This window comes from Carcharhinus amblyrhynchos, chromosome 16 (genome assembly GCF_965287045.1).
Source record: "Carcharhinus amblyrhynchos chromosome 16, sCarAmb.v2.hapA, whole genome shotgun sequence".
NCBI lineage: Eukaryota > Metazoa > Chordata > Chondrichthyes > Carcharhiniformes > Carcharhinidae > Carcharhinus > Carcharhinus amblyrhynchos.
In genome coordinates, this window is record NC_137339.1 from 37,284,431 (window position 1) to 37,299,453 (window position 15,023).

The following is a 15,023-nucleotide window of genomic DNA, read 5'->3' on the forward strand; positions in this document are numbered from 1 at the left end:
CACATCTGACTTACATTGCTGGATCTCCAAATCACTTTCTTCTCTTACCCACTACAGGAATTGAGCTTCTGTGTTGTCATTCTGTAAAATTCTGCTCTCGGCATTTGTAATCTTAGGCTGCCTAACGCTCAATAACGTAACTCTGCACTGAAATTATTTAGAAGTCTCACTTTTCCCATTCAGTGTAACAGTACGAAAAGCACAAGTTGCAAGACGCTTAGGCAATAGCACCCAGTACAACTGACCCTCAATGAAGATGTAATAGATGTCCAACTTGGAATGTTCCAGAAAAACCTTCAATCCATGGCTAACAACTACTAAAAAAAAGATACACTGAACCACAGATGCCCTCTTCAATGGTAATGAGAATTCAGAGTCTCACCAGGTTAGGCTTTTACACCCAAAGTCCTTACAATTATGTATTAAAAAGCAATTTAACATCACAACAAATCACCACCCACTATAAAGCGAATACTATACGTATATTTTTATTTGTTTAATGGAGCCATATCATCTAGAATCATTTTTTCGCAATATAATTAACAAAATTTGGTATTGCCAAATCCAACAGCATTAATTAAAATTAAACTGCAATTACACTTAAAGCTGCCTATTGTTGGTGCGCAAGATAGTCTAATTCACATACCAGACAATCCTTCCTACATGGCAACACTATTAACAGATGCTGTGGTGCAAGAAAGGAAGCAAAAAAAAGATTTGTATAGCACAGACCAAAATTCTGAACTAGATATGTCCTATATTAAAATATTACACTGTCATCTTTTGCTTATTTTAAATCTAATAAATACAAACACACAAAGAAAAATGACAGAAATTAGAGTTATTTTCTTGTCTATTTCATTCTGATAGTTTACTGGTTGCATTATTTGACCCTTTTTCTCTCAGTGTTTGTTGCTAATGTCCTTTTCAACTGTTTATTTACTTGTAGCTTCTGCATAATAAAAAGACAGAAGTTACTATGGAAAACACATAGGCTAGCTTAGTTGCTTATATTCTCCAAGAATCCCAGCATTTAAGACTGCTGACGTGAGTACTCGAAAACACTTTGTATCAGGTAACTCAGAAATTCCTTCTCCATGCTAGTTTTTTCCCACAGGAGTTTCTACAGTGATGTGACCGTAGTCTGACCACAGAGTGCTAACTTTAGCCACACTCTTTTATATGGTAATGAATAGAAATTGTTTTGTATCTCAATGGAAATTTTCATCAGAGTTTAACTTTATGATCTCCATACAAATTCAGAGCATTAACAATACATGGACATTTATTCAGCTATAATAAAGAAATAACGTGACAAAGACTGAGCACAAATCATAAATTTTACTCAGAAGCAAGTCTTTATCTGGAGACAACACTACGGACTGTTCCTCCTGCAAGAAGCAACAACCACCTGTCAAAATCAATACTCCATGTTTTTTCCAGCTCTGACCATTTACTCATTTGACTGCACTGCTGACTTGAGAACTGCATTCATCCCTATCTTTGACAAAGGGTCATCTGAACTCGAAACATCAGCTTTTTTCTCTCCTCACAGATGCTGCCAAACCTACTGAGATTTTCCAGCATTTTCTCTTTTGGTTTCAGATTCCAGATCCGCAGTAATTTGCTTTCATCCCTTATCCTAGTTTAACTGTTGCATTCATTTGAGTCTAAATTCACAAATATTTCCAATTACTTCCATCTTTAGTCCAAGTTAGTTCTTACATTTTAGAATTATATTTTTATGTTTATGATTTATTGTCAGATGACTACTACAAGCACATTTCAAACATATTATTTTAAGAGTATGTCACGTTAGGACGTACACTCCAGCTGTGAGGGACTAAAGACTTCACCCGATATACATACATAGAGATATGCTCAATGCTCTAAAATTTTCCAAATGGATAAAATGATTGAACTCATATCCCTCTGGCCCCAGACAAAAGAGGCTACCTAGTATTAGGAAAACTCATCATTATTCCTGAAGAATTCCATAACCCCTATGCACTGCACAGACCAAATTCAAAGAGAACTACATAACAGCCAACTGCATTTTATAACCCAGGCTGGCCAATGGAAGTCTGCTTGTCTGCTTAGACAAAGGATCTTGCAACCTTCCTTTCAATTCTTAATACTTGAGAAATTTAAAGATCTTAGAGATTCACACTAGGTCCTTGTCAAACACAGTGTGGAAAGGTGAGAGTCATGTGATATGGGGATCTGGCTTGTGGAATTAAGTAACATTATCTTGCTGAACTACAAAGTCTCAGATTCTACCATCTGGCTAGCGGCCTCACAGACAAGCAGCTCTGGGCGTTGGACATCTAGCCTCATTTACATTGCTTTTGCTGGCACCATTACCCACAAGGCTGATTCATCTCTGCATGTATCTCATTGTGTGAAGTCAATACCACTGGTAAAATGAATTATACAGCACTGGTTTTCAATCTGCCGACCTGCATTAAGGAATACCTGATTAATCTTTGATTCTAGACTCTGCAACCCACGTGAAACAATATTTTTTTCCCTCTGAGGTCTCTGCACTGTAATCTTTTTCTTTTCTCTATCCCTCTTTTACTATGAGTGCAAAGAATGCAATGTGTGACCCTGTTCCTGCGTTTGCACATATGCCAATAACCTAACCCTCTGAGTTCATTCTATCCCAAGTTTGCTGAGGAGTTAATAGAAATGGGGTCACACTAGAACTGAAGGGTTGGGAAATACTCCACTTATGTAGGGTGAAGCAAATCGAAACACCTTTCTGTTTACTGATGGGTGGTGAGAGGAGAAATTAGCTCTGTTTAAATTAACACCCCTCCTGTTTGTAACACCAGCCCAAAGAGACAAGAATAAACCAATTAGACCCGAATCTGCCACAGCAGAGAAGTATTCTCTTAAAAGCTCCAGACATCACTTGCTTTATGTTGTATAGGAAGCTGTCAAGAACACATGTCCAAAATACTCTTTTTTATTGTGGAGATCAAGGTAATACCTCATGACACATAATTTCATTCTGTGGACAGGATATTCCCAGTAAGAAGTCTCACAACACCAGGGTTAAAGTCCAACAGGTTTATTTGGTAGCAAACACCATGCGTTTGCTACCAAATAAATCTGCTGGACTTTAAACTGGTGTTGTGAGACTTCTTAATATGTTTACCCCAGTCCAACGTCAGCATCTCCACATCATGACAGGATATTCCCACAGACTCCAGGACCCGACATCAATAACTAATGTTGGTCCCAAGCCTGAACTTGTCGGGCACCAGGCTGGCAGGAGTGTTTACCTGGACATCACCTCCAAATTGGCCACCTCTGTGTTCATTGTCCAACTGAAGATCAGCAGTGTAGCTTCCAAATCCGGAAGACCAATAGGAGGCCGTCCAGCGGTGAAAGCTCTGCAAATCCACTGCCATAGGTGGGCTCTGCTGAGATATGTTGGAAGCCACGACAGTGCCTCAGGCCACAAATGGAGACATAAGGACCAAAAAAAAAAATCACCCCACCTCCCACTCCACATAAAGCATGGTACAATCCCCAGCCTCTAGCTCCAATGACCCTCCAGCCTGCTGAAAGGAGCCACTTTTATTCAACTGATGATCTTCACACAGCCCCACTGCCCCCAACCACTTCCTCAATCCCTGCTCCAGGCTACCATCCAAGACAGCTTCCTCCCACCACCATACCTGTCCCTCTGTTTGTCACCACTGGGTTGGGAAAAATTCAGCCTTTTACTGCTCGCTCTAATGGGCAGAACACAGAGCTGAAAAAGTAAATGTTTACATGAGTGCAAAACAAAAGCCTTCTTACAGGTGATATTGGTGAATACATATATTGCTACAGAAATGAAAGACAATACAATGCATGTTATAGACAAATATGTTCCATTTGGTGGAAAACTGCAGATGATTAATACATTATTGATACTTGATATTATTGCATTATTGATATTGGATGGCACAGTGGTTGGTACCGCTGCCTCACAGCTCCAGGGACTGGATTTGATTGCTACTTGGGTCACTGCCTGTGTGGAGTTTGCAAGTTCTCCCCATGTCTGCGTGGGTTTCCTCCAGGTGATCCAATTTCTTCCCATAGTCCAAAGATGTGCAAGTTCGATGTATTGGCCATGCTAAATTGTCCCTTAGTATCCCAGGATGCTTAGATTAGAGGGATTAGCAGGGTAAATAGGAGGATTGTCCCTTAGTATCCCAGGATGCTTAGATTAGAGAGATTAGCAGGGTAAATGGTTGTCAAATAGGAGGCAGAGAGTAGGGGTCAATGGGTGCTATTCGGATTGGCAGTTGGTGACTAGTGGAGTGCCCCAGGGATCGGTGCTGAGGCCTCAGCTATTTACCATTTATATAGATGATCTGGAGGAGGGAACCGAGTGTATGGTGTCGAAATTTGCTGATGACACCAAGATTGGTGGAACGGCAAATTGCGCGGAGGGTGTGGAGAGTCTGCAGGAGGATCTAGATAGGCTGGGCGAATGGGCCAGGAACTGGCAAATGGAATTTAATGTTGGCAAGTGTGAGGTGGTCCACTTTGGTAGGAATAATGGTTGGAAGGATTATTACTTACGTGGCGAAAAACTGCAGCAGGCGACGGTGCAGAGGGACCTCGGGGTCCTTGTGCATGAGTCGCAAAAACCCAGCTTGCAGGTGCAGCAGGTGGTCAGGAAGGCTAATGGGATGCTGGTCTTCATAGCGAGGGGGATTGAATATAAAAGTAGGGAGGTCTTGCTGCGGCTGTATAGGGCATTGGTGAGGCCGCAGCTGGAGTACTGTGTGCAGTTTTGGGCGCCGTACTTACGCAAGGATATTTTGGCCTTGGAGGGAGTGCAGAGGAGGTTTACTAGGCTGATGCCGGAGTTGAGGGGGCTGAGCTATGAGGAGAGGCTGAATAAACTAGGCTTGTACTCGTTAGAGTTTAGAAGAATGAGGGGAGATCTCATTGAGACATATAAGATGATGAATGGGATGGATAGGATAGAGGTGGAGAGACTCTTCCCGCTCAGAAAGTACAGTAGGACTAGGGGGCACAGCCTCAAGATAAAGGGGGGGGCGGTTTAGAACAGAGTTGAGGAAGAACTTCCTCACTCAAAGGGTGGTGAATCTCTGGAATTCTCTGCCCGTTGAAGTGGTGGAGGCTACCTCGCTAAATATTTTTAAGACGCAGGTTGATGGGTTTTTGACAAGAGAGGGGGTTAAGGGTTATGGGGAGAGGGCGGGAATGTGGAACTGAGCCACGACAGATCAGCCATGATCTTATTGAATGGCTCGAAGGGCTAGATGGCCTACTCCGGCTCCTATTTCTTATGTTCTTAAATATGTGGGATTATGGGGCTAGGGTCTGGGTGGGACTGTCGTCGGTGCAGGCTCAATGGACCAAATGGCCGTCTTCTGCACTGTAGGGATTCTATGATACTTGACAGTGTAACTCCAAACATGATCAAAAAGCAAGTTCACTGATCTGAAAGGGTGTTAGGCAAGCTTAAACAAGCCAATTGTTTTTAAATTGCAGTTTGAAGAGGGCTGCCAGTATTTATTAATCAAAACACATCTAAACTCTGGCCTGAGAAGGATAGAAGCCAGCATGTTTTGTTCGTGATTTGTGAGAGCAGCAAAGGGGATGTTGTCGAAGCCAGTGGCACACACAATCCACCCTGAAACCAGGATACATGGCAGAAGCATGAGATCATCGGCGCATTTAGGGACCAGAACCAATAAATAAATCAATCCGGCAGCAGATCAGTTTCCCCTGTGGGATGGGATGCCACTGTGTGAACGATCAGAGTTTCACGGTTGTTGCTGAGGGGCAGGTTCACACAGCAGCATTTTCACATGTTGATCAGGGCTGCGCCTCCCTCAATGGCGGTGAAGCAGGAAGAACCTGCCAGGCAATCCTCCCCACAACAACAATCAGACTGAGCCCCAGGCAGCACCGACACCAAACCCAGCATTACAAATCCAGACAGCTACCCTCACCCTGATTCAACTGCCCCAATTCCCATTTTTTTTTAAAAAAAACAATTTGTACACAGAATAAATCTCTGCAGCCCGCCCTCAGAATTTGCCTATGTGTGTGTGCGTGTGAGACAAGAGGAGGAATCCAGTCTTTCTGCTTTCCCAGTCGCCAGCAATCCTTTAGCCCGGTGGCTAAAAATGCCTCCTTTTCCCCGGCTGAGAGCCATACGCAGTTTTATTTTTATTTATTTCTATGGGTTTTATAAACACCCACTGCCTAATTCTCTCCCTACCAGCTCTGCCCGTCTGCCTGTAATGCACTGAAGCGGCAAACGGGAAGGATCAGTCACTGGGATAGTGCCGGGCTCCACATCAGCTCCCCCCCCCCATTCCCAAACTTCCCTCCAACCTCCCACATCCACCCCTCTCCAAACCCCTACTCCACAAACTGCCTCCCCTTAACCCCACTCCAACTCCCCACCCCATCTCCAAACCTCCCCTACATCAACCCCCCCCCTCCCAAACACTTCTCCCTCCTCAACCTCCCCCCAAAAACTCCCCTTTCCCAAATCCCCATCAATCTCCCCCTCATCCCCACAAATTCCCCTCTCCCAAACCACCCCCATCAACCTCCCCCTCCCAAACCCCCCATATCGCTTCCCTCCCCAATCATTGTGAGAGGAAAACGCACCGACAGGTTAGCCTCGTTACAGACGCGGGGAGCTGACACCCGCTGTTCCCAAATACCGAGAATGTACTGTATGTTTTCATTTCAAACCCCATCTCTTCAATCCAAAACACAAAACATCAAACCTCCCCCAGCCAGCTGCAGCCACGCTCTCTTCTTACCCGCTCTTGTGTTTGGAGTCATGGATTTTCTTGTGGCGAACAGGCTGCAGAGGGATATTATCCGACATGTTTGCAGTGTCTCTCCCTGTCTGCTACTAGGAGGTGTCTACCCGGCAGCCTCTCTCTCTCTCTCTCTCTCTCTTCTCCCCCTCCCTCCGTGTCTGTCAGCCTGACACGGCCAAACGTACAATGTGGGTACACACAGCCGTGGTAATGATAGCAGCAATAGGCAGTCACACACACCGACAAGACTGCAAACTACTGACAATTACTTCTGCGAGAAAATCTCACCCATTTCCCAGCTGAGGGAAGCGACTGCTTCTGGGCTGTGATTTTATTCGGCATTGGCAGTCTATTCTACAGTCAAATCCATTCAGTCATAATCCAAGGTCGACATGTACTTTCCAGCAATTGTTTTTGAATTCTTATCAGCACTGGGAGCGCTGACTGATGATGTGCCCCTCTGCTGAAGCAATAAAGCACCCACAACGCTGTTCGAGCTTAGGTCTATTGCTTGAAAGCAGACCAATTTAGAATCATAGAATCCCCACAGTGCAGAAAGAGGCCATTTGGCCCATCGAGCTTGCACCATCAACAATCCCATCCAGGCCCTATTCCTATAAGTGCGGCAGCACTTGGAGTATTGCGTACAGTTCTGGTCGCCGCATTATAAGAAGGATGTGGAGGCATTGGAAAGGGTGCAGAGGAGGTTTATTAGGATGTTGCCTGGTATGGTGGGAAGGTCTTATGAGGAAAGGCTGAGGGACTTGAGGTTATTTTCATTGGAGAGAAGAAGGTTATGAGGTGACCTGATTGAGGCATATAAGATGATCAAAGGACTGGATAGGGTGGACAGTGAGAGCCTTTTACCTCGGATGGTGATGGCTAACACAAGGGGACATAGCATTAAATTAAGGGGTGATAATTATGGGATGGATGTCAGAGGTGGGTTCTTTACTCAGAGGGTAGTAAGGTCGTGGAATGCCCTGCCTGCAGCAGTTGTGGACTCGCCAACTTTAAGGGCGTTCAAATGGTCAGTGGATAGGCATATGGATAACATTGGAATAGTTTAGGTTAGAGGGTCATTAGGTTGATTCCACTGGTCGGCACAACATTGAGGGCCGAAGGGCCTGTACTGCACTGTAATGTTCTATGTTCTATAACCCCACATATTTACCCTGCTAATCCCTGTAACTGCACATCATAGAACAACGAGGGACAAGTTAGCATGGCCATTGCAACTAACCCACACATCTTTGGACTGTGGGAGCAAGACGGAGGAAACCCAGTCAGACACAGGGAGAACGTGCAAGCTCCACACAGACAGTGACCCAAGCCAGGAATCAAACCCAGATCCCTGGCACTAATGCCAGGTCGCCATGCCTCCTCTTTAGGATGTAGTACTCTGTAAAATTTGGTACCACAATAGACAAGGAATTCACATACTCCAAGGTCATTTAACTGACAACGTAGTGCACAATTTCATCATCAACTGTCCCTCAATTGGAGGATGGCACCTATTCAGGGTCACAAGTTTCTGCGATGAGTCTTCATACAGTAAGAAGTCTCACAACACCAGATTAAAGTCCAGCAGATTTATTTGGAATCAAGAGCTTTTGGAGCACTGCTTCTTCATCAGGTGAGTCCAACACTGGCATTCCACTTCATGCAAGTGGACATGCCAATTCTCAACTCACAGAACTTTGCACACTTGGGAGCAAGACTCTGCAGGAGATAGTAGGATCCAGAGGCAGAATTAGCTTCCTTTCCTTCTATGCCACCACCCTACCTCACCCTTAGGATGTATGGACTTAAAACATGATGGACAAATTGTTACATCTTGACTGATTGGTGGCAAGCTCCTCCCAGTCACGAGTGTCAATACTGTCACGTTTCAAGGAGAGTTTCAGAGTGTCATTGAAGTGTTTTCACAGTCCTCTCCTGGAACACTGGCCATACAAGAGTTAAGAAAACAGGACCTTATGAAGAGATGCATTTCGTCCATCTGGACACTGCCCAGTTCACTTCAGTTGATTTTGCAGGCCCAAATGCTTGTGGAACTTCAGGAAGTGTTTGTTCAACAATCCTTCCATTCACATCAGGAAGATGCAGAAGAGGCATTGCTAATGGAATTTCTCTATCACCATTTTTTGCGTATCATGTCGTTCAGGGTGAAGCTTTTCAAATGAATTAATAGATTGAGGTTTTGTTTGGTTATGGAATGACAGGTGCCTAACAAAAAAGAACACCAAACAAAACGTTCTGCACTTCAAAGTAATTCATTGGTTCTGGAAACTCTGAGAATTTCTGAGGAAACTAGATCAATTAACTATTTTAAAAATAAACATTACTTCACATTTTGAATGAGTTTGCAATCTATGACATTCATTGATTATAAATTTTACCTATCACTTTACAAATGTTAGCAGTTCTAAAAAAAAGCAAAATAAAAACATTGTTCAAAATACATTGTTGTTCGGTTTTTGAAAGCACGCACAGAAATATAACAAGGAATGTACTGTTGATAATGCTTCTTTATCAATGTACATTCAAGATTTAAAACAATAGGCTCTAATGGTACCTTTGGAAGCAAAGGACACAGCATATTCTAGTGGGAAGTCAAGTGAATTCTTTATTTATGAAAGGACAATGATATCCACTGAATCCCTGCAGAATCAGCTTGGTGCAGTTGGAAGCAATCTTATTCTTAAATTGGGAGGCTGAAAGTTTCAAGCCTGCTGCAGATGAAGCACCCACTTTGAATGAATACAATCAACACTGGATGCCCATAAAAAGTAATTACATAAATTCATGTTCACCCTTAGGGCTCATGCCTATTTACTGCTGATCAAAGCAAAGGCAAAGTAAGGAAACTTAAATTTGAGTTTCATTTGGCTCCATACCCAAGATAAGGGGACAAGCAAGTAGCCAGAATTCCCACTTGTGAGGGATATCTACCGACAGTGGTTGGGAATGTTGAATATCCCATAGGCTAATTTTTTTTTACACAACAACCCATTGTACCAATAATGACTTGATAATGTTAAATTCGGGAGCATGAAAAACTGTGAGAAAGAATGCAAGGAATTACATACAGATACTATTTATTGTGATAAATGTGAGGTAATGCTTTTGGATGGAAAGCAAGAAAGGGGAGCATAAACCGGATGGAAGATACAGAACGACATGGATAAACAGTGACCTGATTATTCAAATATATAATATGAAATGAAAACAGAGAGCAATGGAAACACTCAGCAAGCCTGGCAACATTTTTGAAGAGAAACTTGAATATGACTCAAATATAGCATTTAGAAGAAATCATTCTCACCCCAAAATATTAACTCAAGTTTTTCTCTCTCCACAGATGTTGCCATACCTGCGAATATTTCCAACACTTGGCTTTAATTTCAGATTTCCAGCACCTGCAGAATTTTGCTTTTTTTTAGTTTTGAAGTATGTAATACTGAATGTCTAAGCACAGAATGTTAAAGGCATTTTAAAAAATGGCCAACAGCAATGTTGTGTTTTATAAATAGTAGCATTACAAAGGAATAAAAGTAATTTGCTCAAAAAAATTGTTGGTCACAATCTTACATAAAATTATTTACAGGCAAGCCATTTGGTCCAAGTAGCCAGTGTTTACATTGCACACAAGCCTCCATCCATCCTATTTCATCTAACCCTGTCAACATAGTCTTCTATTCCTTCCTTCATGCATTTATTTTGCTTTCCATTAGCCCAATTATGCTATTTGCCTCCACTATTCCTTGTGGTAGTGAGTTTCATATTCCAATTGCTCTCCAAATAAGTTCCCTAATTCCCAACTGCATTTGTTACTGATTATCTTATATTTATGACTTCTTGTTTTGATCTCCGCCACAAGTCAAAATAGCTTCTCTATTATATAAAATCAGAAAAGGCTGGGAATGCTCAGCAAGTCAGCCAGCTTCTCTGGAGAGAAAAATAAAGTTAATGTTTCACGACTGTAACCTTTCACCTGGCTGTTCTGCAGGAATGGTAAATGTTTTTTGGGAAGAGTGGATTTTGATCAATTGGAGAGCAGTCCTTTTCAGTCTTCTGGGCACATGAGCGAAGTTTCAGAGGTCAGATCAAAGAAACCCGTGAGCTACATATCAATGGTGTCGTGGACACACACATCGAGAATCCTGACAGAACCGAGGAAAAAAGGATCGAAAGGTGCAGGTTCATGAATCCGTGAGTTGAGGTAAAAGCAGCAAATAGGATTCTAAATTATCTAGAGAGGAAAGCTGATTGGAAAAGTAAGAAAGTGACATTCAACTTGTAGGAGATATTGACTATTCAAAGCTGAATTGTGTAGTTCTGACCATCCCATTTATAAGCCAAGGAACATATAGCAGAGAGTCCCTGTAATACCAGCTATAATAGTTATAATAATTATTCTTTAATCTATTAGAGCAGAGAATCATAAAATACCTACAGTGCAGAAGGGATCATTTGGCCCATTGAGCCTACACCGACAACAATCCCCGTAGCTCCACATAGTTGCCCTACTAATCACTCTGATATCCCCTAACACTAAAAAGCCATTTAGCATGGCCAATCAACCTAACCCGCACATTTTTGGACTGTGGAAGGAAATTGGAGCACGTGAAGGAAACCCACACAGACACGGGGAGAATGTGCAAACTCCACACATACAGTCATCTAAGCTGGGAATTGAGCCCGGGTCCCTCGTGCTGTGAGGCAGTGTGTGCCACCATGCTGCCCTAGGTAAAGAGGAAATCCAAGAGATGTTTAAAATCATATAAAGGCTTTAAGAGGGTGAATAATAAGATGATTCTGACTGGTGGGTGAGGTGGTAACAATTTGGCAGGAGTGGGGATTTAATGCAGCCCACAAAAGTGGGAAACATGGCGTACGTAATTAAGCAGGATGTGAAATCTCCCAACAGTGGGTTGAGATACAGAGATAAAGTCTGCGGCATGTTAAAACTCATCCCTGCCTGTGGCAAGTTCATTTGCATGCCGTGAATACTCAGAATTTCAAAACATTTTAAAGTCAGTTAATGTCCTACGTTCAAGATAAAGTCAGTGGTGCTACAAGAATCGCTTGCCACCTAGTTCATATCTGTTTAAAGTTTTGTGGAGTTGTGTGTAAGATCAGCAGTTTTCCTCGTTTAATGTTACAGCACAAGGGAGGGGAGCAGAAGAAAGGCAGCTTGTGTGGAGGCTTGGAACCAGCATGTGTGAGCCATTTAGGAGAGTGCAGAATGGGGTTAAGAACATGGGGAGTGGCAGAGGTATCTGTGAGAGGGGGACGGGGGTGAGGTCAAAGGCATGGAGGAGCAAAGCAGGAAGGGTGTTGCATTCTGGCTGTGGTGGTGGCAGGATGGAGGAGGGGTAGCTTGGAATTGTGGGGCCAGTCGAGGTAAGAAGACAAAGGGTGTAAAGGCAGTGACAGCACTATCCAGAGGTAGATTTTTGCAAACGGGTGAGAAGACGTTGAATGGCTCCCCTCTTTTTCCACTACTCAGATGTATTTGCCAATTCAATGTGCGTACTTAACTGTTTGCTGTGATTATAACAGAACTAGTCATATAGATCTTCTTGAACTTAACAGGGGGGTTAGTTTCATTACCTTCTCTCTGCCTTCTTTTAGGCATGGAGATGCATGTCAAAATTTACAAAACAGAGCACTGCTTGATGGAGAGTGGGAGAGAGGGAGAGCTGGTGGCTCAATATCCACATTTGTCCTTTTCTCTTCTGCCAGCACATGCTTGGAAAACACACTAAAGACTTGATTGGTCATGTGACATGCAAGAAGGCTATTGCAGTAATCACAGTGATTTTAATCTACACATAGATTGTGAATGGCATGGTGGCACAGTGGTTAGCACTACTGCCCCACAGCTCCATGGACCTGAGTTCAATTCCAACCTCAGGCAACTGTGTGTGGAGTTTATACATTGTCTCCATTTCTGCATAGTTTCCTCTAAGTGAACATCGCTCGACAGTCACCAGGCAAGACTGTTCCCTTCCTGTTGGCGAACACTTCAGTGGTCACGGGCATCCAGCCTCTGACCTTCGGGTAAGCATTCTCCAAGGCGGCCTTCACAACACACGACAGCGCAGAGTCGCTGAGCAGAGACTGATAGCCAAGTTCCGCACACATGAGGACGGTCTCAACAGGGATCTTGGGTTCATGTCGCACTATCTGTAACCCCCGTGACTTGCCTGGGTTTGCAAAACCTCACTTACTGTACTGTCTGGAGACAATACACATCTCTTTAAACTGTGATCAGTGCTCCTACCACTCACATTGTCAGCCACTTCAGGTCTTGAACAGCAGGTTAGGTGTAAGGATTCGCATTTTAATCAGTAATCTCTAAACTGTCTGTGCTTTATATGCTCTGTCTGAGGCCAGAACTCTCCATTCACCTGACGAAGAGGGTAACCCCTCGAAAGCTTGTGAGAATATTATCAAATAAATAGGTTGGACTAAAACCTGGTGTTGTCAGACTTTTTACTGTGTTCCTCCCACAGTTCAGAGATGTGCAGGTTAGGTGGATTGGCCATGATAAATTGCCCCTTAATGTCAGGAAGATTAGCAGGGAAAATACATGGGGATAGGGACTAGGTGGGATTGTTGTTGGTGCAGGCTTGATGAGTCAAGTGGTCTCTCTCTGCACTGTAGGGATTCTATATCTTTAGATCAGGCACATAAGGTTGGCAAAGATAGCCTGGAACATTTAATAGAATGGACTTACACAGTTCCTTAGAGCAGTACGTTCCAGAGCCAACCAGGGAACAAGTTATTCTGGACCTGCTACTGCACAATAATTAGACAGTATTCATCAATAACCTCACAGCAAAGGGGCCTCCGGGTGACAGTGATCCCAAAATTACAGAATTTCATGTTCAGTTTGAAGGGAAGAAATAAAGGTCTCAAACTACTGTTTTAAATCTAGAGGGTTGAAGTCTAATCTAGTTAAAGTGAATTGGGAAACCACATTAAAAGGTAGGACAGTGGAGATTTAATGGCACATTTCTGACGAGATATTTAATAACTCTCGGCAAAGATTCATCCCGGTGAGAAAGTAAGACTCAATGAAGGGTGCAGCACCCATGGCTAAATTTAAGAAGAATATCAAATTGAAAGAAAAACCACAAATGTGTAAAAGTCAGTGTCAGGACATAAGATTGGGTAAATATTAAGAAGCGGCAAAGAACAATTAAAAAAATTAAAGACAGATATATGAAAGAAAGCTAGCTAGTAATAAAAAAAATACAGTAAGAAGTCTCACAGCACCAAGTTAAAGTCCAACAGGTTTATTTGGAATCACAAGCTGTTGAAGCACTGCTCCTTTATCAGGGTTGATGCAGGAGCAACGCTCCGAAAGCTAATATTCCAAATAAACCTGTTGGACTTCAACCTCGTGTGTGAGAGGCTTCTTACTGTGCCCACCCCAGTCCAACACTGGCATCTTCACCTCAAAAAAAAGTAAGAGTTCCAACAAGATTTAAACAGTAAAAAATGTAACTAAAGCTAGCATTTGTCTTCTAAAAGGGGTGTCTGGTGAATTGATAATGGAAAACAAGGGGCAGGATTTCCTGGCCCTGACTCCAGCGGGCATTGTTGGGACTGGAAAATTCTACCAGCTCACTCGCAATGATGCTCACCAGTTACAGAGCCAGAAAATCCCATAGAAATGACAGGGGCATTGAACAGATTCTTGTTTTGGCTGTCTTCACAATAGAAGACTTAGTAACATTCCCAAAGATACTTAAAATCAAGAGATGAACGGGAGGAACTTTAAACTATTACCCATCTTTGTGGAAAAGATGCTGGATAAACTATTGGCTGACAAGCCTCTAGGACTAGATGGCCTACCTAACATCTGCCATAGATTCTAGCAATTTCCCTATCATTGAGGTTATCGCAGAATACATTTTTAAAAAATCAAAATGTAATCAGGGGGAGTTCACATGGGTTGTGAAAGGGAAATCGTGATTAACTATTCCACTTTTTGTAGAAGTAATAAGGTGGATGCAGAGGATCCTTCAAATGTGGTGTATTTGGATTTTGAGAAGGCATTTGATAAGGTGCCACATCAAGTTACTACACAAGATAATACTATATGGTGTGGTGGTAACATACTAGAATGATTAAGATGGAAGCATAAATAAGAGATAAATAGGTATTTTTCAGGTTGGCAAGCTG

General features: G+C 42.8%; 1 protein-coding gene across 1 annotated transcript in view; it reads right to left on the reverse strand.

Moving 5' to 3' along the window:
- Positions 1 to 6,920, reverse strand: part of atp9a (ATPase phospholipid transporting 9A) — a 179,232-nt gene extending 172,312 nt beyond the window's left edge. The window contains exon 1 of the mRNA XM_080205002.1: positions 6,819 to 6,920. Coding sequence (XP_080061128.1) covers positions 6,819 to 6,886 — 68 coding nt within the window. The 5' untranslated portion in view covers positions 6,887 to 6,920. The remainder of the gene's footprint in view (positions 1 to 6,818) is intronic.
- Between the last annotated feature and the right edge of the window lie 8,103 nt (positions 6,921 to 15,023).